We start from the raw sequence: 27314 nt of genomic DNA, 5'->3' as shown, positions 1-27314 counted from the left end.
GGGGGGGGGGGGTCGAATCCTTTAACCTGCGATATCTCAACCTCCCTAAACTTTAAACCAATTCAACATAATAAGATATAATGTTATATTCCTAAGTTTTCTAAATAATCAAACAAGACATATATATGTTGCTTATAGCCGGCCAAACGGCTGGACCGAAAGGGCTGAAATTTTTTGTGGACACTCATTGGTGGCCGGGAAATTTTATTTTCTGAAATTTTCATTTTTTTAAATTTTAAAATTTGTTTTCCGTGGGCAACGCCAGGCCCTTCAGCTAGTAAATTATATTACTAGGATGGAGCAAGGTTATAAAGCAAGGAAAGTTTTTTCATAGGTGTGCGCATTTTTTGCACTGCAGTGTACTGTCTCTGGGTGGTTATGTAAACACAAGACGGATGTCTCAGCCTGACATGGGATCCATCTTTCACACATAAAACCAATGAAATATTCTGGTCATAGAAAACTATTAAGTGAATTATCAAAATTATCAAAATTTAATGCTTTTAACCTCCTCGGATACTAAACTAACAACGATGCATCTATTCTTGTCTATAAATTTCGCCCACAGAGAACTGGTTTCAATATGTGCGCAGAGTATGCCAACTGCAATTAACTTTCCTTGCATTATAACCTTGCGATGAAGAGAGTAGACCAAACCTTCGTTAAAAACATTTATTTCAAATTTGACATTTTTAACCAAGTTCAGAAGCGTTTGAACCTTTGATACCTTAGATTATTTGATTTAACCAGAGGCCAAATTTAAGGAATTTGAGCCCCGGTTTAAATTTGAGACGCGGCTCAAATTTTGTTGGTACCACTTAAATTTGTATTACATATTTCAATATTTAAGTTGAAACCAGTTTTTGGGGAATTTTAGACGCGACTTAAACTCAGTAAATTCGGACTATTATTTGAAATTATCTAAGGTCATCATGCAAATCTATAAAATGTCTCAAAATCGCAACATATGTTCCAAAACGGGTTCTGTGCCTTAACTTTGAATTTGCTTCAGAAATGTGACATGAAATCAATTATCATCCCAAATTGAAATTTCTTCATTGTGGGGGTTTAATGTTAAAATGTTTAAATAAACAAAATGTAGCCATAACTTACCTAAAGTAAATTATGCAGACTATTTTTTCTTCTCGACCTAAATAAAAAAGTATATCCCGTTAAAAAAGGATAACTTTGAATAGTAGTTGGCCCAAGCCTGACATGGTCTATTTGGGTTATAAAAAGATTGTAAATATTTCTTCACCTAAATCATACATGATAAAATGGTAAATTAAGACAACTTCTAATAAATAAACAGTGCTTCCTAAAATAAAATGGTAAGCATTGACGACTTTTCAAAATAGTCAGTGCTCCCTAAAATGATATGGAAAATGAAGACGACTTCTAACAAATATACAGTGCTCACCAAAATAATATGGTAAATGATGATCACTATATAATTATAATATAATCATCTACTACATTTCTAGAGATTATCTAGTTTTATCGTCTTCACTCTATTTTGAAATAGATTTTTGTTATGGTTCATTTAAATTACAAATTTTATTTTATAAAGCAGGTATCGAAATATTTGAAGTACAAGGTTAACCACAAAGATGAAACTTAGGAGACGTTAGGAATTTATTAGAATTTTTTTCAAAAATTTATGGTAGCTTTCTTTGCCAAATAATCAAAATAATTTTAAAACTCTAATTAAAGCAAAAGCCTGAAGCTGAAGTCTCATCCATTGTGGGTAACCCTGGAAAACGGATACACTATGACATTTTAGAAGTTTCGTGTTTTTTAATAAACCTAAAAACTTGCGAAAATACTTATTTCAATTTGCTCCAGTTATTTTGCTGACAATCCTATGGATTGTATTTACCAACTTGGAATATTTAATTACTGAGCAAAGTTAACTAAACGAGGATTATTCCACAATGAAGACCTAGACGCCGAATCAGTCCTTCTAACATGATCAAGTAGTCAGAGTAGTCATTTAGTAATATACAAGTTAATTAGTAAAACCATTAGTTGGAAAAGAATGCTTACTTTAAAAAGCTTTTAAAATCAATTTTAGTGGGAAGAAACGGAAATATCCACTTCCCAACTTAAAAGACATCAGAGGGGCTTACACTGAGTTGTTCACGGGAGGGGGGGGGGGGTTCAGGACTTCAATTTATTTTTCTTGCATATACAAGAAAGAGCCTGCATATCATAACCATAGATTGTATACGACTATTTAAACTTTCTAAATTTTCTATTTTAAGCAATGACCTTTAAATTTAAAACAGGAAATAAAAGGTAATAAACATAATTCTATGAATAGTGTCATACTTAAGATCCACCCTCTATACAGGAAAACTAAATTTGGAGAAATAATGAAAATTATTTCTTTAAATTGATATTTATTGAGTCCATATTTCGAGAAAATTGGATAATTGGATAATTTACAAGTAATATTTATATTTGATAACGTTTTCTTCAAAAAAAACCTCCTCCACGGGGTTCGGAGACTTTCCACGGGGTTCATGGACGCCTGGCCTTCCCTCCCTCACCAAATTAAAGCAAGCCACTTTTGATGTTCTTTATATCGAACAAAAAAAAACTGTGCCACTCTTCAATTTGAATTTAGTAGTATGGTGCTCAATTGACTAAAATAGCAGAAATTAAGTTCCACGTCTTACCAAATATTTTTCACGAATAAACAGCTCCCTTTATTTTGCGGAAACTGCTTTGTTTAAGTTCCATACTATATTTACGGAAGCATCATTAACAATGTAAGTGAATTTCAAAACATTTTTTTTTATTTATCGATTTGAGTAATGAGCTCATTAATAACAATACAGATTGAACACTAGATGTCGTATTTTCAAAGTGTGGGGGTTTATCGTTCACAAAAATCCTAATCCTAATCAGTCATTCAACGCACCATGCCTATAACTCCTTAGTGTCTTTACATCAAACGCAGCATGCCTAACTCCAAAGGGTGAACGACAATCCCCTAAATCTTAAAGACGACATCAAGTAGTCTATCTGTTGTTATAAATCAATGAGTGAACTTATAAACAAGATACATGCTTTAAAACAAAGATCCCTACAATGGACCATTTAAAGTTTGTCTCAACAGTCAGTCATTGAAAAACAATAATGTCGTCTTTAACGACTACAATTTCCGGTTTACCACCTGAGGCCCTTCCTTTCAACATTAGTAGTCGTGTGAAATAAATATCAGATAGGAATTTAGCGTTAGACAACTGGCGGCCAAAATTACCCATTCAAAGGTGGAGGACGGACTCTTAATAACGGTAGTTTTCTTCTTGGGGGGAAATTTTAGAGAAAGAAAGAAACTAACGACATTGCTAAACTTGACAAGCAAAAATAAAACCTTTCTATATACGAGCTAAATCTTGCAGATCTATAAAAAGAACAGAGGAAACTTCTATTGACGAAAAAAATTTGAAAATTATTTCGGCGTACCTTTTATATTTGCTAAAATCTATAATATCGGAACTTCAAGCTGCAATGCAAAATAGTACAGAAAATAATATGCTCTGATTGAAACCTTGATTGAACAATTAATTTATACCTTTTTTGTAAATTGTTAACTATAAGAAAGCACCGAGAACGTAACCACAACTAACTAAATTTACATTTGTAATTAAAATAATTTATTAAAATAAAAAAATAAAAATCTGTAAAATGGTTGGTGTTATGACCAGCAACATCAACCTGAAAGCATTATTATTAATTTAAGAACTTAATGTTTAAGAGGGGAGGAAGGAGATTATAGTGGAGTTCATAGTCTTATCTCCCTCCTCCCGTCTCATCATCAATCCTCAAAACAATGCCCATGCCCATCACTACTTTTATGCGTTTGGAAAGAATATTAAAATTTTAAGTGGCACTTATTATTTTAACTTTTCTTGAATTAAATACTTAAAATACAAAAACAACCAAAATAATTTCTTAGTTTTCGCATATAAAATTTACCTGTGCTGAAAACTTCAGAATTGTGGATTTCGTAAACAATGTTTAATCATCTCTTATTGTTAATTTCAAGATTAATTTAATCTTAAGTTTGTATCAACAAAATGTAAATAACTTAAGCAATCAAGTGGAATTTGGAACCCAGAACAATCGATCCAAAAAGCCGGAAAATTTTATGCGCGCCATTTAATGAAATGGTCAAACGTAGAAAAGATGTATAAAAAAAGAGAAAAAGAACGGAATAAGAAGGAAATTAAAAGTGTCCACATTGGATATTTAAAATTCAAAATTTCAGCTATAGATAAGAAATATGCCATTTTTTCGTATTATCATTATTATTATTTACCTATGGAATTATGCTGGATTCCATAAGATCACTGAAATAATAACATTTAAAGCGTTATATATGAGAATTAGAATTCGGTATTTTTCTCCCCCGCTTTTAAAAATAATTTTACCTCCCAGAAAATACAGGTGTTTGCGCAATATTTGTTACTGCAGTGAATTAGGAAAAATGAAAAGATTTTTAGGACAAAAACTATTAAAAAGATTTTAATAAATCCAGTTTAAATTTCCCCCCAAATCATTAAAAAATGATTCTGAAAAATTCTGAAAAGTATACACAGAGTCTCATCCTTAATATGAACCCTATAAAATCATTAAAACTTACCGTAGTATCTGCCATACTAAGAAAGTTCCCTAATTGATAATGCTGAAAGAATAAATTAAGATTTTGTCACACACAATAAACAGGTTTAATTAATCTTAACAGATCTAAAATACTTTTTTTTAAATTAATCTTAAAACTATGTTTAACATGATATTATTTGTCAACAAAACTTGTGCACCTTTTGCGCGCCCCCCCTCAAAAAAATATACAATACATAATTCAGCCCCCCCCCCCCCTCCCAGCATTTATACAACCCTCCCATTAGCACCTAAACTTTTAAAGTTAACTGCCTAATTTGTACTTAAGCTTGAAAAATTGGGTTATGAACATTAATAAGAACCCTTACCTAAACTATTTTCCCGCTATGGCCGCCTCCACCTTGGCAGCTGCCGCCTCCACCTTGGCCGTTGCCGTTTCCTCAACCTAGGCCGCTGCCATCTCCTCCTTGCAGCCACTGCAATGCTGGGTACTCGGCATCCTTCTTCAAAACAATACCAATTAAATATTTTATCCAATGTTTTAAATCTACTGTTATAAGTACAAGCAAACTCAATTTACATAAAAGCGAATCAAAGGTTCTTATAACTTCATTTTAATGTTAATAACCTGTTGTTAACATATAATTAGTTTCAATTTATTGAATTTTCTAAGGATCGTGACATATTGTTTTATAAATTATGATATCAAATATATTTACACTGAAGGCAGTATTGATTAAAGCTTTTTTAAAGACTTAAATGGAATACATGCGCAATTTAAAGTGACCCTCCATTTATAGAGTGGCATGTCCGATGTAACTTTGAAACCTTCATTTCTCCATCGTTTCTGAAGCAAGAAATGTACGAGTCACTTTTGTAGCGAAACCACAAATACAACTAATCAGTTTTCAAAATGGGAAACATGGATATTTCACAAAGCTTTGAATGGTATTGTTGTGAATCTGAATATATTTTATTTCTTTTCTTAATCTTTTAGTTTGGGTGATTTCAATGCAATGCAATATAGAATGTAGATTGCCTGAGGAAGGTAAATGCAAGCAGATGTAATATTAAAAGAACCCCCCCTCAGGGGGGCTCGGTCCCCCCTCGTACGCCCCCATGGGTTTATTGAATACTTCTACAGATGATATTCTATAATGACAGGGGTCGCTTGCTAGTAATGATCAAACAAATCTTTTTTTTAAAAATCTTATTTACAAAACTAGCGCTGAACTTTGTGTTTAATTTAATAATAATTTCTCCAAACTTCTTACCCTGAAGAGTTTTATAACTTGGTTTAAAACATAATTAATTCATAGATTGTAGTGTGAGAAGTGTCTGTCTTGATTTAAGGAATAAAAAGCAGTCCCTCTAACTCTAACATTATTGTGTCCATGAAAATATAGATAGGGATTAGATGGAGGGGCATTAACAGAGAGTTCCTTGTAGTATTATTATTCATGTTTGATTTATTTTTTCTTTTTTAACACACTGGGCTTTTAGGGCGCTTCGCCCCCATCTTTTATTTAATTTGTAAAATTTTCTCTTTGTATACATTGTAGAATTCATACAAAAAAAAATCGTAAATATATTTGAAAATTCGATTATCCAAAAACCTTCCCTGGGATCATGTGATGTCCCACACAAAATTTGGGCCCGATCGGTTCAGCCGTTTTGACGTTTATTGGATACAAACGGACAGACAGACAGACAAACACCCATACATACACCCATACACCCCTACATATTACATACATACATACCATTTTAAAAAGTATAAACTAGTTGGAGACGATCTAAAGGGACTATAGGCGTAGTTAAACTATTGGGAGACGATTTAAAGGGACTGTAGGCGTAATTAAACTAGTGGGAGACGATTTAAAGAGACTGTAGGCGTAATTAAACTAGTGGGAGACGATTTAAATGGACTATAGACGTAATTTGACTAGTGTTGGGGAGGGGGGGGGGCATTTCCTAGTTGTCATACAATGCCATTATTTCTGGAATTTTAATCATTAAAGGTATAAACGCTAAAAGTTAAATATCCGAATCTGCAGTGTTAAATAATCAAATCATAAGAGCATGTTTGGCTTGTTCATGAGAAAATATTTGACCATAGTTTATTTAGAGCAACACTTTCAGAGAGATGTAATTTCAACTTATATATATATTTCTTTAGCTCCTTAGAACTTGAAAGATATGAAAGTTAAAAAGATATGAAAAACATCAAGCTCAAATTTATTACAAATCTAACCTGTTCTCCACGTTTTTATGTTTGGGATCAATCGCTCAACGATTACGTAATTTTAAATGACCCTCCATGAAAAATGGCATTGTCCGATTAACATTGGTACCCGTGAAATATTTTTCTGGTTAAGTATTAATTAGATATTAACATTTTCCTCTTAAACTGTTTATTTTCATTTGTGGTTTCTGCAAAAGTGACATTTCTAGCGTATAGCAAGCAATGGAGAAACTCTGCAGAAATTTGCACGTTTGATCAGATTATGGTTCGTTAGGTACCCTTGTAAATCCAGCACCGCCATGTTTTTGGATGGTGGGTCACGCATACAGTCTTCTTAATGACATTTTTTATTGTCAGTTTTTTTGTGAATTTTCAGGTTGAGGGGATGGATGAGAAGAATGCTAGGTTGGATGAATACGAGATTGAACATGCTTTTGTTTTAAGATCAGGATCTCATTTAGGTATTTAAAGGGAGTGTTCACGAAAAGTAAAGTGGAGATCGGATTATGTTAATTTCTCTTTCCGAAAACCTGGGGTATTATAATATTATAAATGATGATAAAATAATTTGTCAGTTCTTTGTGATTCTTATCATATACATTTAATATGTAATTAGCGTTGATTATGAAAATAAAAATTTATAAAATAATGTATTTTTTTAAATTAGTAATTACAAAATACTCCAATAGTTATGGCATAGCCCAAATGTGGTCGAACCTTTTTTGTGCTTTTACAATCATAATATCAGGGTATATTAGTTCCAAACTAGGGCTATGGCCCATTTTTAAGACTGAGTGTATTAAAGTTAATAGGAATTTTTTTAAGCACAACATGCACACGAATAATTTTTAGTGAGGCCTTCTTCTCTATTGAGTACCGTTGTAAATCAGACATTGCAATCTTTGCATGGAGGGTAACTTGAAATTACGCTTACAGTCGACGCAAAAGAAGCTTTTCTTCCAAAATATCTTTTATTTCTATTCATTAAATAAATCATTTCTATTACGTAAACCAAATCGAGCGTAGAAATTTTATGACCATTTTTATAAACAAATAAATTTGATTTTCTTAAACGTATGTAAAAAGTGTTGGTTGTGTAAAACTATTTTTTTTCTTTTGAAGAGATAACTTTACATAAATCTGATGATGAAATATACATAGGCAAAACATTAACCATGGTTCAGGCAAGGGGGGGGGGTTTAAAACTGCAGGTTAGAAAAGGGGAGGGGATACTGTAAAGTAGGGGAATAGTTAAAAGGGGAAGGGGGGGATAATCCCCCTGGAAGCCACTGCACGGTTTCTGTTGTGTGTGGTTCTAGCAGAGCTTTCTTTGGATCAATATATTGACAAGAATTCAGCTGATCCCTGGCTCCTCTTCATATATTTTCATTTATATACTGCAGTATTCAGTTTTTAGAAACCACGGGTACACTCACTACGAACCAGTGTAACACTCTTCATACCATTATTCTGAATTATGATTTTTGATTTTACAAATAATTGTGTTTTTAACGCCACACAACCTTCTTCTTCTTCTTAAAAATCTACCATAACCCAACTAGAAATGCGCAACTCTAGTATTTTATAAGAATAAATAATATAAGATTACATCTCTTTCCTTCATTTCATTTTTTATGTAGAAACAAAAACTAGGGTTAAGAGCTCATTACGTGATGTATAAACTATTCTCGATAAAAGTATTTATATTTAAAATATATATTTATATATATAGATTTTAATCCAATATTATTGATTCATTTTAATTCTAAACTTGTGATATAAACGCTTATTATTTCTTAGTTCAGTATAAGTGGCAACTTATTTACATGTTTTTTGGAGTATGCTTAGAAAAATCTGTTTAAACCAAACTTTAATATCGCTACTCGTGTATTATTTATTATTTGGTGATTTTTACTGACAGAATTGACATGAAAATAATGTTTTATTAAACCAGAATGACGATGTTTGGACGAAACGGTGGAATAAGACTTGGTTCAGGGGGAGTAACACCTGGTTCAGGGGGCGTGGCACCTGGTTCAGGGGGAGGGGGAGGGATAAAAGAGAGACGGATTGCTGTTAAATGTTTAGAAATGGAGGAAATGTTGGAGAAACAAGGGTAAGAATAAATACATGTTTTAGAACTGCTTTACATCGTCAATATAATCTTAAAGAAAAATGTGAAAAAATGTCAGAAGTTTTTCGAGAAACTCTAATTTTCAAGTCATTATATCTGTGCAACCTGATATCCTGGACTGTCAATGCCAGCAGATTGAATAGTCAAAGTTTGAAAATTATTGTTTGCACATTCCGGTTGCAAGACTATAAAGATTTGAAAGTTATAGTTTGATGCGAATTATCGGTTTCTTCTTAACGAATTTATATCCATACAATTTCCCGCGTAAAGATAGTATCTCATTAAAAATAAGCGAACTTAAATAAAAGGTAAATTTTATAAAGTGAAATCTATTTTAAATCCTAGCTATACGACCCCCACCCCCCATCCTGGACCTCATATTTAAACCCCACATAAATTATCACTTGATTTTACGTGACGTTTCCCTGACATTGTATACATTAATTTTTGGCAAATATTTTGTATGTAGTTTGTATAATAATGTTAAAAAAATACAAAATTTACGATATTTTTCTTTTTTTTGAGCCTCGGAGAATACAGAAGGGTGAGTTTTGATTGTAGTCTTCTTTTGCTCTGTTTTGAGCCCACGCCAGCTCAAAGTTTATACCAATAAGACTAAACTTAGACACAGTTAAACTTTTTTACACAAGGTTGTTCAATGAACACATGGGGGGGGGGGATCGGATTGAATCACAACGTTGCAGTGTGGTTATATAACTCTTTTAACCTCGTGTTTAGTCTTTTTGGCAAAATCTTTGAGCTATTTACTTTTTTACGAAGTAAGGTTGTTGACAAGGTGAATTTAAATTACGTAAAATCAATTTCAATAGACTGCATACGTAATTTAAAGAGACTGTAGACGTAATTTAAATGGACCCTTCATTTGTATATAACAGTATGTCCGAATCACAGTGTCTGATAATCTTCGACGGTGATATTTTTCTAGCTAATATTGAGTTCCACAGTTTCGCAACGGACTGAATTTTCAGCTGGAAAATAATGCCATATCCATCACGCTTGATCAGATTGAAGGGTTAAAGGGTACTGTGGTGAATCGGAAATATTACTCTCTAGACATGAAGGATTAAAGGGTACTGTAGTGAATCGGAAATATTACTCTCTACACATGAAGGATTAAAGGGTACTGTGGTGAATAGGAAATATTACTCTCTACACATGAAGGATTAAAGGGTACTGTGGTGAATAGGAAATATTACTCTCTACACATGAAGGATCCTCATAAACAGCGTCTATAGCCCGTGAAGGTTTTCTTATATAGCGGAATTCTCTATTGTCCGTAAAAAGATTAAATAAATGCGTGAAATGAAATTTATCTCTCATGAGAATAAGGGTTATTAAAGAATTAAACGTGCTACGACGTACTGATATATGCAATTACATAGCAAATGATGAATGAGGTTTTTATATTGTATATAAAGGGTTATAAGTTAATTTTCCAACTTAAAAGGACTGTACTTGAATTTAAAGTTATGCATGGATTATTGTGTTTTGTCCCATTTAACACTACGTAATATTCACAAAGAGTATCTACATTATCAGGGAAACCTTAAGAAGTTAAAATAAAATAATTAGTTTTTACTTGTATTGTATAAAACATACTTAAAAACACGAGAATACTGAATAATATTTGTTTTGTAAACTTTGATAATTTAAAGAGACTGTAGGCATATTTTCAAGTGACCCTCTATTTCTACAGAGTGGCATTTCCGATTGACAACGGTACCCTAAATGTTTGCCTGACCATGGGAATGAATCAGATAGTCTTGTCTTTACAAAATAATTATATTCAATTATGTTCTCTCTGTTAAAGTAATTGGATTTCTTACTACCAGAAATAAGAGAACTAATTGTAAGAAGTAAGGATTCTTTAATCTAGGAAAAGCAAAGATATCTTCCAAATTATTGATCAGATAAAGTTTTAAAGGGTATCGTTCTGCATCGGGCCCTTTTTAAATGGATAGATCACTTGAAAATACAATAACAATCCCTTTAATAAATTCGTTTTGTTAATTTCGTCGATATAAAAGTTAGAGGCAGCATATATATTTTATAAAATTTAAAAAAACGCCCACGCCAAATATCATAAACAATCACCTTAAAATGGCACAAGGCACAAATTTCATTTATTTAACCCTTGATATTCAGGCATTCTCAACGCGAGATAGAGAATAAAGTTTCATCTTTTCGAAACGTTCTTCTCCGGCAGTTGTCTAACAACAGCAACAACAACAACTTGAAGGAGAAGAGGAGGGACGTATCGGAGATAGTTCTAGGAAACCAGAACAAACAGAGGTAACATTATTCACTAGCTTGGCAACTTTGTTGTTTTCTGAAATCTTCTATAGTCATTTCTCCGTCATTATATCCCATTGGTATATAAAGGGGGCTAGTGCCCCCCCCCGCCACGAGATCTGAACCACGACGAAAGTCCCATTTTTCAATTTCTGGAAACTGAAGAACGCGGTAAAAAATGCGGATTATTAAAATTGTCCTATCTCGGCCATGGCACTTTAAAACAAAATTTGCGCTGATAATACAAATACGCCCTGGGAGCCATCCTCATTCCTCATTCTCAAGTTCTCATTCAATCAAATCCAAATATCTATCCTTCACCTTTTCAACCCCTTCCTATTAGAAAAGTAACAATTTTTTAAAGAAAACCGAGGATTTCTCCCTCATTTTTGCCCAGAACAAATGCGTAAATTAAGTTCCTGCTGATGTGCATTGAAATCTTTATATTAGTCACTTGAAAATCTTCCCTAGTAGTGCACCCTTATATCTTTTTCTTTTCCTCCCTTTCACACCAACCTCCAGCCCCAGCCTCCGTAGTCTCCGGAGATACTGCAGTTGGTCCAGACCAATGGTTGGATGTTCAATTCCAATCGTGCCATCCAACCCAACCCAATACAACCCAACCCAACCCGCAGCTGTAAACTTAACCAAACCAGGGTTTTTGGGGGGTTAAGATTGGTTTATCACGGACTAAATTAATTTGATAGAAAAAGAAATTGAGAGAGGGTTTGGTTTGTCTCCGGGTAACCCTAGAACCAGTCTTAGAACCTGATATTGATTAAATGAATTCCCTCGGCTTTCAATCTAGATAAACGATCCAACCAACGTCTTCCAACGCAAGACACCCATTGTTTAAATTTTAAGTATTTTATGTATATGTAACAAAAGTTCTGATAATTGTAACATGTCTTCCAACCGTGTATTGTAAAATATCTATTTTGAAACGTAAACCTTGTGATATATATTAAAACAATGTCTTCCAAAATCTTTGATAAATGTAATTTACGAAAAACTGCACATTCCCGGGCCCGGCCCGCCTGTTGTACATCATGTAACGGGTTTGACCTGGGATCCTCAGGTCTACTCTCTGCTCTGCTCCGAGCCGCCTGCTATGCAGATGTATCCACCTTCTGTAAACGTGATGCACAAACTCAAACTAATATTCTTCCTAGCTCCAGTCCTGTCAGAGAACCTAGGAAGAGGAAAAAGAAGAAGAGAAAGGTATCCAAAGACCGGAAGAAGAGGAAGAGAGAGCGGAGAAGGAAGAAATACTGTTCCTCTCCGTCCTACTCAGATTATGAACCGGAGAACCCCTTCCTGCGCCTAAGAACCAAGTAAGTTTTCTTTTTCATAAATTCAATTCATTTCAACATTAGGAGTTTGTCCACCTAACATCATTCAAATCTGCAGAATTGTAATCAAAACAATTTCTAAAACACATTTCAAAAATGAAATTCTTTGGCTTAAAATCAGATTACCTCTATTAAACTTATTTTTTGTATCTTTTGCTATTGTACAAGTTTGAATAAACTTATTTTGCTCCAAGTTGAACATAAGGATTATAGTTCTCACGTTCTAGGTAAAGTATCCATGTATATTTTCTTCAATTTGGCGCTAACTTTTAGTTTTAAGTTTTCCTTCAGTTGTCAAGTTCTTACAACAGAAACTACAAATATGATTGGAAAATATGCCTATAGAATGAGAGGTCGAAACATTTGGATGAAATGCGCTTAAATAAAAGCACTCAATATCCACAGCAAAAACTTTTAATTTTGTACCGGTCATTTGTTGAATCCGGGAAAAAAAGCTGACTCGTGTTTCCGCTCTTTCTCATTAGGCAGCAGTGAATTTGAGTAGCCTGAGATTGATCGGACCTTTAGAGACTTAATCCATCGGAGTATGGAAGATACGTAATAGTGCTTTCTGAAGAGATTAGCAATTCAAAAGTTACAACCTCTCTATGTCCAACCGAAATCTTGATTTTTATTTAATTTATTTGTTTCTGTTGTTCGTTCTCGAATATCTATTACAATTTTTTATATAACGGGAAACTTTTTTTTATTAGATTCTCTTTGAATTTATGCATGTTAATGGAACTGTAGACGCAATTAAAAGTGACATTCGTTGGAGCAAAAATGATGATGATATCATTATTTTTCTGCCTAATATTTATCATATCTTTGTGGTGGTTTCTCTGTAAAGATTATTTGCGGATTTAGCATGGCAGAGAACAGGAAGTATCTGAGATAAAGGTTTCAAAGAGTACCATTGTTAATCGGGCAAAACACTTTTTAAATAAGGGAACCTAGAAATTACGTTTCCAGTTCCTTTAAAGAGAATTCCAGGTTTATTATTGTAAGCTAAAATCCCAGATTTAATTTTTTTTATTTGAAAAAAATGTTAAAAGATTGCTGAAATTGAAGTAAATCATTAGAAATGTATTCTTGCAGTTTTGTATCATATATTTTCAGCTTTCTTACCAAAAGGTGAGGTTGGGGAAGGGTTAATTAAGTTAAAAAAAGTTTTATTTCATTGATTTTATTTATTTTATTATGGATTTGTTTTGTTCTCACTAATGATCCTTAAAAGATAATTCAACTGTGAAGATTTTTTTGGCAAAAAATAACAACATTTGTAATCCTTTGAATTATGTTTGGGAAATAATGCTATTTCTACACTGTACTAAATCTGTAGTAGTTTTATTGTAGTATTGGTTTTATTTTTATTCAGCATATTAAACATTTTCAGTTAGAATAAAAAAAAAGAATGAACACTTTTTCAAATTCAAATTCTGACTCTAATAAACATACTTATACAGCTTGGGTTACAGCCAGAATATGGAATATGGCTTTTTTTAAGACCCTTAAATTTAGAATCAAAAGACCAAAGGAATTAAGTATTTGACACAAACTTTGATTTTCTAATCCTTAGTTCTTTCCAACCAAATTTCGAAGACCTTTAATATTTCAAACTATGAATTCTGTTGGATCAAATAATCAAAATTTGAAATATCAAAGGTTTACACCATCAGGTTGCTAAGATATATGGATTAAAAGATATGCCTTTGTGGCAAAGACTCAATTCCTTTAACTTTTAAATCGTAATATCTAAGGGAATTCAGGTCGCCAATAAAGGCTCATTCTTTTTAGGTAACCCTGTATGTAAGTTCAAGGAAATATAATTTTTTATGTAACAAAAATGTTCGACATTTGATTTTATAAGTAATATCTTTTCTGTATGTATAATATTAAATGTTGTATATGCTGATTTTAAAACTGATTTAAAGAATTTATTCAAACCATGTTCGTCTCTTTCAGGGGGACTAATGTTACGGAGGAGACTGCGAGCAAACTTAACCATCATAAGCAGTTGACATCATCCTTAGTAGATCAGGTAGATTTATATAGTTGATATCATCCTTAGTAGATCAGGTAGATTTATATAGTTGATATCAATCTTAGTAGATCAGGTAGATTTATAGTTGATATCATCCTTAGTATATCAGGTAGATTTATATAATTGATGTCATCCTCAGTAGATCAGGAAGGTTTAAATAGTTGATGTCAACCTTAGAAGATCAGGTAGATTCATATAGTGGATATTTACCATGGTAGATCAGGTAGATTTATATAGTTGATATCGTCCTTAGAAGATCAGGTAGATTAATATAGTAGATATTTACCATGGTAGATCAGGTAGAATTATATAGTTGATATCATCCTTAGAAGATCAGGTAGATTAATATGGTAGATATCTACCATGGTAGATCAGGTAGATTTATAAAGCCAATATTAACCTAAGTATATATTAGGTATTTGAATACTAATTAAAGATTGCACAATTATCGCTATTATCCCCTTGCATTATAAAAATTTAAATGATAAACGACTTAAATATTGTAATGTTTGCTTGTCAGATCTTGGAAGTAAATATGGTTTTAGGAATTGTTTGCCAATATTAAAACTTACATAGTTTTTCTTATTTTCAGGAACGTGGACGGAAACGTAAAATAACTCGTTCCTTCTCAAGATCTAGATCAAGGTCGGATTCAAGGTCTAGATCAAGGAGCAGATCAAGGAGTAGGTCTAAGAGGAAAAGAGAATCAAGATCAAGACATAGGCACAGGAAATCAAGGTATAAGCATTAGGCACAGGAAATCAAGGTGTAGGCACAAGGAATTAAGATATGTGGTTTACGAATATTCCGCAAGAATTCATATCGTTGTGTTCCTGTTAGACGAGGGAGGGAACCCCCGGACGCCATGAGCCTCCGCTATGCAGACACGAGCCTCCCATATTTGCTAGGCAGACCGAGCCTTAGCTATGCAATAATGAGCATGCGCAATACATCAAAATGTGCCTGTGTAATACAGAAGGTTTTTTTAAACTTGTTTTTTAAGTTTCAATAAAAGATTTGTTTTACAATTTTTTCGATATTAGTGGCATAAGAGGTTTCTCAAAGATGAGAAATATTTATCAATTATCCTAAATAGTGCCTAATTATGACTAATAAAGTTGAATATAAAACTTTAAACATTTTTTAAAAAAGGAAAATATTTAGAGAACAATAGTTAAAATTGAATTTAATTTAATCTTTTATAATCTTTGGTTTAATCAATACCTTTTTTTGTAGTTCAAATTAAATCTAGAAAATTGGGATCATTAATTTAAATCTTAACATTTTCAAAAAAGATATTGTTTAAATCAAAGATTACAACAAAACAAACTAAGTTTACTCCAGAAATATTTCTCCAAATATCTTCCTTTCTGCGTAAGAAATGTTTTAGTATAAATCTTCTAAACCACTTAATGAGTACATAATATAATTCTAATCTTGACAATCAATAAATAACTCTAATCTTTAGTAAAATTCTAATGTCACTGCGTCAAAATAAAATTCAAATTTTTTCCTTACACATAAAAACCAAGATTTAAAAAAGTGTGCTGTATGGTGGAGGTTCGTTTACTGCATAGCATAGGCACGGTCTGTATATATGCAGAGGCTCAGTCTGCCTAGCAAATCTGGGATGCTCCTGTCTGCATAGCGGAGGCTCATGGCGTCCGGGGGTTCCCTCCCTCGTTAGACCATATGGTTACACATCGATATAATCTCATATAACGTTGATAGAATCGAATACAACTTTTAGAATAAGAATAAGGTTTAAATAATGGCTTACCAAATTCTTTTGGTACGACATTATAAGATCAATTATCCTGTTATCAAACTTCTCGTATTTTTTAAAAATGTTAATTTATATTGAATGTATTATCTAAGAAGTTACCCATAAAGAATGAGACTTAATGACGACCGTACTTCCTTCAAAATGACAATTAGAAATCATAATTTGAGAGATTGCCTTGAAAATAGTCTCTTAACGGTTTATTTCATGATTTCGTAAAGATAATGAAAATGTAGGCTGCAAGGAGCCAGGAATGTAAGAAATAAGAATAAGTAAGTTTCGTACATCGTTCTCTGAAATTCCATCCTTTATGGGTAGCCCTGTATTATCTTCGCAGACATCTTATGATATATTGTTTTTAGATCAAAGAAGAGTCGAAAGAAAAAGGAAAAGAAGAATGGTGGGAAGAAGGAAAGAGAAGAGGATGAAAACTCGGTTAAAATATCCCCCCCAGTGACCGGAGATGGTAAAATCTATCCTAAACTTCTGCCTAAACGTATACTTCTCAGCCTCAACGGTTCAGAGGTCGCAGATCAAGCCGACTCTCGTTCCTCGTCAAGAAAGAAAGACAAGAGAAAGGGCAAGAACGAAGATACTGAATTAAAACCTGAGGATGGAAATATTATTTTCACCAAAATTGAGGATATCCCAACCCGTCCTCCTACTCCGAAAGTAGAGAATAAATTTGAGAAAAACACTTTCGTAAGTTCAGATGAAATTGCGAGCGCCCGAAAACAACCAAATCACGCACCTAAACTATCTTTTGAGATTAGTGTTAATTCAAAAAAGATTCCTACGCCGGCAAAAATCTCAACATTTGCAGAGCTGTCAAAGAAACTTGGAAACCGAAAAAAGATTCGACAGAACGGCGGGAAGGGGTTCTTCTATGAGCTGAAAGAAGAGAAGAAGTTGCCTCCTCTTGAGGATCATATTCAGGATATGAAAAATGACGATCTTCTTCTTGACGATATCGATAAAGAGCTGGAGGAGAGCTTCAAACAGTTTAAAGATCCAGAGATAGTGATCTCTTTGTCAAGATCAGTTTCCCGATCAAGGTCAAGATCAGGATCAAAATCAAGATCTAGATCATCATCAAGATCAGGATCAGGATCTGATTACTCAAGATCAAGCTCAAGATCATATTCCCAATCACGAAGTCGATCAAGATCATACAGTTCCAGATCAAGATCAAACACATACTCACTAACTTCCTCCAGGTCAAGATCAAGATCAAGATCTAACCCCCGACCAAAATCACGATCCCCCTCAATCCAACGAAGAAAGGGATCTCCGAGTTTCCTGGATCGAAGAAGAATTACCAGTGCAAGGAAGCGTCCTGTTCCTTATCAAAGACGAACTCCAAGTCCTTCACCTTCATCCTCTAGTAGAAGTAGTAGTAGCTCTAGCAGGTCAGGGAGAAGCTGGAGTAGGGATTAATGATCCTGGGACTTAACACAAGGAATGATCTGTTTTACTCTGATTACTTCCCAGAGCAAGAATAAGAGCTCTGAGTAGTCTTTTTGGTTCGAGAAATAACATGTAATCTCCTCTGTAGCTCTTTGAGTCTTGCACTAGATCGTAGAGAGAATCTCTGATACCTGGTTTAATTTCCGGTCAATTTTTACCTATTTGTATGACCCTTATCAACTGCAGAGCGTGTCCAGTAACGGACTTGCTCAAGTACAATGATATGATCTCCGGACACATCTGCTCTCATTACTGTAGGAGTACCCAGAGAATAATTGCTTATAGAACCCAGAGTACGAACATGTTTGCTCTAATACTCTTATAGACAGTTTGCAGACAGGAAACTCCGATAGAACCCAGAGGAGGGACGGGTTTGCTCTATTACTCTGGAGAGTATTACTATACACTATCAAAGAAGAACTTCAAATAGAACCCATGCAGAGGAGAAACGGGTTCGCTGTATTCTTTAGAAAGTACCAAGAACTTGAAATAGAATCTAGAGCAGGGACGGGTTTGCTCTAATACTTAAGACAGTGCAAAGACCAGAAACTCTAATAGAACCCAGTGGAAGGATGGGTTTGCTCTATTACCCGGGAGACTACCAATCCTACCAAGAAAAGAAATACAAATAGAACACAGAGCAGGGACAGGTTTGTTACATTACTCAAGACAGTTTTCAAAGCAGGGTGGGTTTGCCTCATCACTCAAGGCAGTATCCAATAATCCATAGCAGAACGTGGGTTCTTCGTTATTCTAGACAGTACCAGGAGAAAAACTGCTTATAAACCTCGAGTAAGTACTGGTTTACGCCCTTACATTTATCAGTAACAGAACTGAAAATAGTTTCCAAATCACGGGGACAGGTATTTTCTCCCATACTAAAGACAGTACCAAGACTCAAGAGCAGAGCTGGAAATAGAACCCAGACCAAAGAAATATGTGATCTAGTCATTTTGGTTGTTCCACAGGAAAAGAACAAAAAATTTCCTGCAAATGAATTTTTTTTTTTTTATCATTTATTGATCTTATTCATCTGAAAAATTACTCATTTATATATATGTATTATGTATGTATGTAGTTAAAAATATCTAATAGTATTGACATATTATACTAGAGCTAACGAATTAAATTTGAACAAAAAACATTTCAAACTTTAGAATAAAAATTGTTGTGATTTAGAAATAGACATTTTATTCTGTATCAGTGGCGCAACTAGGGGGGGGGCGAACCGAGTTTCGCCCCCCTCAACAAATTTCGTCCCCATCTCGCCCCCCCCCCTCACTTGACACCAGCATAATCATGATTGTGGACCATCTTTTGTAAAATTTTGTCAGTGAAGAAAAAAAAACACCAAAATTTTTCTTCGCTACTTCGCGCATCATTTCGAATATAATTTCTTACTATTTTCTCGTTTTCGACTTAAAGAAAGTCAGTCATTCTTAATTTATCCCCACTAAAAAACATGTTTATATGTTACTTCTCGTGAGTGTGTTACAATACATATACCATTTAATGTTACACCAAACCTGAAAACCTAAGAAGAATAACAAGAAATATAATAAGGATTGTATCAGACTATTAGGACTTATGCAGACTTAAGGAGGAAAACAGGGTAAGCCCCTTACTGGCATAAAAGGACAGAGGGACTTCGATCAGAAAGACTATTATGGATTATGGACAGACGAAATATATAGTCAAATACTGCCAGGAATACTTAGGACTGCACAGACCTACGATTAAGGGACATATATATAGTATAGTGTAGTGTAAAGTGGACAAATATGACTAGTGGATGAATTACAAAAAAAACTGCTGTAGACTGTAAAGGGGACTTTATATACAAAGTGAATATGTCTAAGCTAGGGACTAACTGACACTAAGAAATACATGAAAAGACACTAGAAGAGTCAAATTTTTGACGCTTCGCGCTCATGATTAATTTACTGATGTCGTTTATTATAAATCTGTTGGAAGTATATTTTTTTAAACACAAGATCAAGCCATGGATATTACAAGCATTTGGTATAATATTGAGCACAGTGCCACTGCAAACCCTCCAGCAAATAAAAAATGCTGTTTTTCACTTAAAATCCTGAAATTGCAACGGTTTTATGAAAACATTTTCGACCGGGGGCTAGCCCCGACACCAGCCCATCAAAATTTTATTCCGCCTCCCCTAAGTGCTAGTTCCGCCATTGACTGTGTATTCAAAACCACGACAAGAACATATAATACGAAAAAAAACTATTGTTCAGGAATCCAATTCATTCAGCAATGATTCTTTTTAAATTAAATCAATGTGATTGCTCATATTTATACTTAGCTAGTCATAGTCTCAAGGTCGTAGAATAAGTGACGTCATATTAGGTTTTCATCTATATATCTTTGGAGACGTCATTTTCCGTAAATTGGAGCTCTTTGAAAGTAATCTTAAATATACAACCTTGCATAATCTAGTCTGATTTAATCATTTAATATATTAATATTTTTATATTGTACGCTGTACAGGGTTATCCATACAAAACTTTTAAAGACTTTTAAAACCCTCAAAAAAATTGTCTGGCCTTCTGATCAAAATTGTAAAATGGTATTAATTATTGAGGTCAAAAACATCTATTATTGAGCAGCCGAAGGCAGCTGCATTTTTTAGACATAAAGCAAAATAAAATCTAAGAAGTTTTTAAATTTTCACTCTGTGGGTAACTCGAATATATATTGTCTATGTGCAATTACTTGTATGTGGGCTTCAAGCCACAATTGACAAAATAAATTTTTCTTAGGCTACATTTCTGTATCATTAATAATTTATCCTAGATATAGATATAATTGCTAGTCAGACGAACCAATAAAAGGTATTTTTTGTCAAAAATTAAAACAAGGAAGGTTAGAGCAGAAAATATAGGTAAAGAGGGACTGTCTTTGTAATTTCAAGTAACCCTTTATCTAAAGACGGGCATGCATATTCACAAAGGAACACATAACAGCCTTTTTCTGATTAATTTAATGTGGAAGATGTCGTCGATTTTCTAGCTTTGTAATTCGTTATTTCTCACAATTACCTCCAATATCTCTGTTAATAGAAAAATTAAGAATATCTCAAACATTGTTGATGAGACAAAGCCTTAAAGGACACTGCTATAAATCGGCATGCCATTCGATCATGCCGATTCAATTAGTTTTGGATAGTGTCTACTAAATAAGACTTAGTTAGTTTTTACTAAATAAACTTAGTTGGATAGTTTTTACTAAATAAAACTTAGTTTTGGATAGTTTTTGCTAAATAAAACTTAGTTTTGGATAGTTTTTACTAAATAAACTTATGTTTTGGATAGATTATACTAAATAAAACTAAGTTTTTACAAAAATCTTGATTTTGGATAGTTATTATTAAATAATACTTCCCAGTTTTCAAAACTGCATAATGTTGAAGTTGACCTTTAATAAACTATGCAATATTTCTACTTCTTTGCTTAATTTACACTGACCCTGAAAAATAATAACCAAAAACGAACCAGCAAAAGTCACATCACTAACTACAGACAATATAGGCGGCATAATGTGAGAAATTACAATATCTATTACTCTCCTTAGAGCTTTAGGTTTCATATTTCCTGATACGGGAAATGAATTAAAAGGTACAAGATAAAATGATATTTCAACAACAATCTTATAATTTTTCTGTCATTTTTGAATAATTATTTTTTTCCAAATATATTTGAAAAATGGCACAGAGCCAAATAAGAACAGTAAGTATTAAATTTGCACATAAATCTTTAGCATATCACATTTAGCCAAAATTGTACAGTAAATATAAAATTTGCTCATAAATCTTTAACATATCACATTTGTAAATTGTTGTAAATTTTAGTAATTTACTCCAAACATTTCAATATCAAAATTGTAATAATACAATGTTATCCACTAAAAGTTGAGACTGACAAGTTTTCTAGAAATTAAGTAAGTTTTATAATTTTCGATGTTTTCACGTCATTTCTTTCGTTAGTCAGGGGGGGGGGGTCCTTGAAATTTAGCTTACAGTGCAGTTCCTCGTAATTTTAAAACCAAAAAGCATGAACCCCATAGAGATTGTAAATTTCAGATTTTTTCTTTGTTATTAACAAGTTTAGTGGGAACTTTTTTATGTATATGCATGCGACTTCAAAGATTGATTTGTAAAACCTGCAAAACCACAATTTTGATTTGTGAACCAATAATTCGAAATTTGAAGATTTGAACTGTAATTAGCTAAATGTTGTTTGGCATAATTCCATTCATAATATTCCAGAGAAGGTTTCCATTCTCCATGCACTCCCGGATACTGTTCTCATGCCTCTCAATATATCCCATCATCTCATCATACACCTCCTCTGCTATAGATGCTGGTAGAGCCACGTATATCTCGTCCTGTTCCTTAAAAACATGAAATCTATTTCTTCCCTCGAATCCAACCCCATGATACAGTTCCTGCTCAGGCCAGGGTGAGGTGGTTTGAAAATGCGGGAAAACCGTTGCAAGGAAACTCCACATCTTGGAGATCTCAACATTAGCTCCTGGTTCTACTGCCAGGTTTCGGAGAGCTAATGCAGCTAAATAATCCAAGGGGATTGGTGGACTTTCAAAGGGTGGTTCTAACTTGGTTCTCCGGAATATCGTAAGAATCTGCGGAGAGAGGTTAATGAAACCATGCGCCTCAACTTTTCTTAAAGTCTCCTCAACCTTCCGATGCATCAGGTTGATGTCCACCGAATCTTTGAATAAAATATATGATTTCTCCAGCTTAAAAATGTCATGATCTACCAGCATAGCAAGCAAGGTCCACATTTTAGAATCCTTTCCCCAGCCCACGTCTTGTAAACTGATAGTCCTGTACTGAAAGTGTTCTCCTATGAAGGCCTTTAGGGACGGAGTTGAGACGGCACACCTCTCACTTGAGTTTCCAAGATTGAGAAGGGCGATTGTTACCAACATGGAGTCAGAGAGTGAAGGACGGGAGGATGTTATAACCCGGAGATAATCAGGTCTCATCAAACCAGGTACAATCTTCCCTGGGTTTAGAGAAACCAGCAACATCTCTTGAAAAACTCCTTCACACATAGATTTTCGCAGGCAGTATGTTCCTTGACCTTTCTCATAGTATTCTAGGATCTGATTATCTCCTAGATCTCGGAACTGCAGGACAAATTCTTTCTTATTTGAGTTGAGAGTGTAGTAGGAGAATACTGTTTCCAGGGCCTTTATGAGGGATCGGAGAGTAAAAGTTTCACATAAAGTAAACTGGTTCAAAATCAGATCCTCCTTCTCCTCCTCCCCTGCCTCTTCTTCATTCTTTATTAGCTTAGTGATGAGAAGGGATAAGCCAATTATAACATGAATATTTAGATCCGGTTTAAACAGGGGTTCATCTTCTTCTTCTTGCAACCTGCTTTCTGGAATTTCTTCTAAAGCTGTAGGTTGAGAGTGTTCTACTTCAGGGTTGTGTGAAGGCTGGCTGGAACCGGAGCGGTAACCACCATGATCGGATAAGGAGGATTCTTGAATATTCGCCGAACTACCCAGTAGATGTTTGGATACGGTTAATCCTCTACTTGGCTCTTTCAAAGTAAAGTAATCTTTCCAGACAGGAGGATGCAGGTTCAGGATAGTTTTCATCATCTCCGGAGATCTCATCATCCTCTCAGAGTTATCTCCAGCTTCAAACTCCTCCAAAAGCCGGGTGTACACCCGGAGCAGACAATCTGGTTTGATTCTGATCCTGAAATTGTTTCCAGGTATACCAAGATGAAACCTGATATTGAACAACCCACTGCTAGAACTTGAGAGAGAGGAAATAAATGATTTCATTTCTGAATCTGAACTGTGCCCATAGAACGGAAAATGAAGGGTAATAAACCCTTCTATCTCTGAACTCTCCGCCCAACCGTACTCATCTGACACCTGGAGAACTGCTAGGCTAACCAGAAGGTCCTCACTCAATCCAGGTTTATCGTAAACTGTTTGGACCGGAAACGTTAGTTCCGGGGGGAGAAGGAGGTTTAATATTTCCGGCTGAAAAAAGCATGCAAGTTTTCTTTGAGATCTCACAATACGTTGGAAGTATGTGCTGCAATATTCGGAAAAACAAGGATCCACAAGGATTCGTTTGTTAGGATCCAGACCCGAATCAAACTTCAACCTGAAACAATAATGTGAATTATAGTTCTCAGAATAAGAAAAAAAACTAAAGAAAGAACAGGGATACAAAAATTTCGGCAAAAAAAATCGCTAACACGAGTGTTTTTGGAACCTCGTAGAAGTTGAAAAAGTATTTGTTTGCTGGATAAAGGTTTGCATACAGAACAGGTTCAGATTCAGTATAATAATAAAAAACGTTTAAAACAATTTATAACTAGATCGAATCGAATCCAATCAAATCAAATCAAATCAGAGTTTCGGGGACATCAAAAGAACCAACCGAATCAAGTACTGAAATGACTATACTAAATCAGTATATGACTAAGAACTTACGGCCCATGGCTAAGATGTTTACTTGAAGTTAATATTTTGAAAGAAAATCAAAAGAACGAAGTTTCTGAAGATTGAATTAATCTACCACCCTCTAATAAACAATTAACTGACTTGCATAAGAGAAGTAAATTCTAGATTTTAAACAATATCTGAAAATAAGAGTGTTGTCCTACCCTGAAAGTTTGTAGTAAGGAAAATGAAGATGGATGAAATTGTTGACAGCTGAATACTCCGCAGTTCCATCCTTACTCTGGGTACACAATGCAGCTAGCGCCAGGATTAGTTTTTTATCATGGAAAATAGTGCTAGGATTCAACTCCTCGCATACACCCTAAAATATTTATTTAAAGGTAGAATACATGGCAGTTCAACTGAAAATGCAGTTTGCAGATAAAATTTTTAGAATTCATTTGAGACTTATCAGACGTTTTTATGGTGCATATTTGTTCAGTAATTCATAGTTAAATTCCTCATAGATTGTCCATTTTAATGAATTGATTTTGAGAATCGTTTTTTAAATTTTTAAATAATTTATGACGAAAAATGTTACACAAATTCTACAGTAAACTAATTAGATGTTAAGAGCAACATATTTCTCAATAGAAATTTGTCAATAAATTAATGTTAGAATCAATACTTATTTTTATCATTATATTGAATTTCTTTTTTTTCGTTTCAAATTGTTCACAGAATTATAAAAATTCTGCAAATATTCTGCAAAAAAAAATATGACCTCTAATGACCACCACAAATAGAAAATATTTCAACTATGGCTTTATGCATATCAAACGAAAGCTAGGAACCCAGGGAATACAGTAGCAGCAACAAATTCAGTGTTTGACCTTCTAATGACCTCTTACGACCTCTAATGACCTAAATGACCTCCAAAAATGAAAATGTTTTAACTATGGCTTTATGCATAACAAACAAAAGCTAGGAACCCCAGGAATACAGTAGCAGCAACAAATCCAGTGTATTGTCTGGGTTCCTAGCTTTTGATTGATAAACATAAATCCTTATTTAGAACTTTTTCAATTTGGAGGTCATTACAGGTCGTTAGAGGTTATTAGAAAGTCAAACATTGGATTTGTTGCTGCTACTCGATTCTTTGGGGGTTACTAATGTTTGTTTGATATGCCTAAAGCCATACTTAAATATTTTCATGGAGGTTATTAAAGGTCATTGTAGGTCATTAGAAGTTCAAACACTAGATTTGTTGCTGTCACTGTATTCTCTAGTTCCTAGCTTTCATTTGAAATACATACTATGGTTAAAACATTTTCAATTTGGAGGTCATTAAAGGTTGTTAGAAAGACAAACACTGGATGCGTTGCTGCTACTGTATTCCCTGGGTCGTAGCTTTCTTTTTATATGCTTTAAGTCATAGTTATAACATTTTTATTTTGGAGGTCATTTAAGGTCATTAGATGGTAAAACACTGGATTCGTTGCTGCTCCGGCATTTCCTGGGTTCCTATCTTTCGTTTGATATGCATAAAGCCATAGTTAAAACATTTTGATTTTTGGAGGTCATTTAGGTCATTAGAGGTCGTAAGAGGTCAAACACTGGATTTGTTGCTGCTACTGTATTCCTGGGGTTCCTAGCTTTCGTTTGATATGCATAAAGCCATAGTTGAAATATTTTCAATTTGTGGAAGTCATTGGAGGTCATTAGAGGTCATTAGAGTTCATTAAAATTCAATTTGATTTCATTTTAGGAATTTCGATCACTAATTAGGCGTACACCCTAAAAATTGGATTTTTGTTGTCGTCGTTATTTTATAATAAAAAACGAATCTCAAAATCATCCCTCTAAAATGAATAATCTATGAGGATTTCAAGAATGAATTAGCGCTCCTGCTGAACAAATATGTACAGTGAAAACGTTTGACAGGTCTCAAATAAATCCTACAAAATTTCTCTACAAGACTGCATTCTCAGCTCAACTACCATGTCTAGCCAGACACTCTCTTGAAAGGGAGTATTGACATAATTCCAAGAAACCTTCAATTTTAAGCCCTATATACCCAATTCACTTTGGTACCCTCTAGTCCTGATCTTATGAACTTCATTTAACAAAAATGTTTTTCTACGGAGGTGTGTACCGCTCTCTGTAAGTGCTTTCAAAGCACATTTTTATTTTACCCCTAGTATCACGCATTTCTGGCATACATATTGAATCCTAAACAAATTGATTCAAGATCTGAACCACTAGATCCCTTATAGACCAGGGTAAGTGGAGGAGCTCAGTCCTGTTTTCCTTGTATTTTAACCTACAGGTCATTGTACTCTGTCAGTAGGTTGATTATTATATAATAATAATAATAATAATAATAATAATAATAATAATAATAATAATAATAATAATAATAATAATAATAATAATAATAATAATAATAGTCCTTCATGGGATTAATTATGAGGAAGATTCGTGGGTTTTCTGCTGTTATTGGGAGCTGCAATAAAAAAAGGTTAGATGGAAAAACTGGGAACTAGCTCTTTCATTTTTTATCTTACAGAGATTTAAAGGGTACCATTGTGAATCAGACATACCAACCTGTAAATGGAAAGTTATTTAAAACTACACCCACTGTCACTAAAACTTGTATGGTTTTTTTAAGGGTTGCAAGGGGTGAGGTTGACTATGATTTTGAAGCTTCGAAACAAAAATATAAAAATACTTTGCGGATGAGAGTACGAAGTTCACAAACAAATTACAGGGTGATCTTTAGGAACTAAGTAATGAAATATTAATTTTTGCGCTACGCGCAAATATGCCTAATCTCTATGGAAAAAAGGGGGAATATTTTTTAAAAAAGTTAAAAACTATATTTTAAATAT

The 27314-nt window shown here is 33.8% G+C and overlaps 3 protein-coding genes across 4 annotated transcripts in view; 2 read left to right on the top strand and 1 right to left on the bottom strand.

Moving 5' to 3' along the window:
- The window catches only part of LOC111695921 (lipid droplet-associated hydrolase), a 22932-nt gene extending 17279 nt beyond the window's left edge, over positions 1 to 5653 (top strand). For both annotated transcript variants that reach the window (XM_023465395.1, XM_023465396.1), the window contains exon 10: positions 5630 to 5653. In XM_023465395.1, coding sequence (XP_023321163.1) covers positions 5630 to 5638 — 9 coding nt within the window. In that variant the 3' untranslated portion in view covers positions 5639 to 5653. The remainder of the gene's footprint in view (positions 1 to 5629) is intronic.
- A 3164-nt stretch (positions 5654 to 8817) lies between these two features.
- LOC111695923 (serine/arginine-rich splicing factor 4) lies at positions 8818 to 20754 on the top strand. The gene is made up of 6 exons (XM_023465398.1): positions 8818 to 8993; positions 11178 to 11324; positions 12497 to 12658; positions 14642 to 14717; positions 15313 to 15458; positions 16866 to 20754. The coding sequence occupies exons 1-6, from the start codon at positions 8833 to 8835 to the stop codon at positions 17938 to 17940; spliced, it is 1767 nt and encodes a 588-aa protein (XP_023321166.1). The 5' UTR covers positions 8818 to 8832; the 3' UTR covers positions 17941 to 20754.
- A 1215-nt stretch (positions 20755 to 21969) lies between these two features.
- The window catches only part of LOC111695924 (uncharacterized), a 35882-nt gene continuing 30537 nt past the window's right edge, over positions 21970 to 27314 (bottom strand). Inside the window, exons 14-15 of the mRNA XM_023465399.1 lie at positions 24648 to 24805; positions 21970 to 24142 (exon numbers count right to left, since the gene is read on the bottom strand). Coding sequence (XP_023321167.1) covers positions 22216 to 24142; positions 24648 to 24805 — 2085 coding nt within the window. The 3' untranslated portion in view covers positions 21970 to 22215. The remainder of the gene's footprint in view (positions 24143 to 24647; positions 24806 to 27314) is intronic.

Source organism: Eurytemora carolleeae, unplaced genomic scaffold (genome assembly GCF_000591075.1).
Source record: "Eurytemora carolleeae unplaced genomic scaffold, Eaff_2.0 scaffold162, whole genome shotgun sequence".
NCBI lineage: Eukaryota > Metazoa > Arthropoda > Copepoda > Calanoida > Temoridae > Eurytemora > Eurytemora carolleeae.
The sequence above is the reverse complement of the archived record's forward strand: the minus strand, read 5'-3'. Positions and strand labels throughout refer to the sequence as shown.

Coding starts and splice junctions, on each gene's coding strand:
- LOC111695923 (XM_023465398.1), top strand. CDS start 8,833: ATGACGATGTTTGGACGAAACGGTGGAATAAGACTTGGTTCAGGGGGA. Junction 8,994..11,177: donor GAAATGTTGGAGAAACAAGG/GTAAGAATAAAT, acceptor CTTGATATTCAG/GCATTCTCAACGCGAGATAG. Junction 14,718..15,312: donor CATCATCCTTAGTAGATCAG/GTAGATTTATAT, acceptor TCTTATTTTCAG/GAACGTGGACGGAAACGTAA.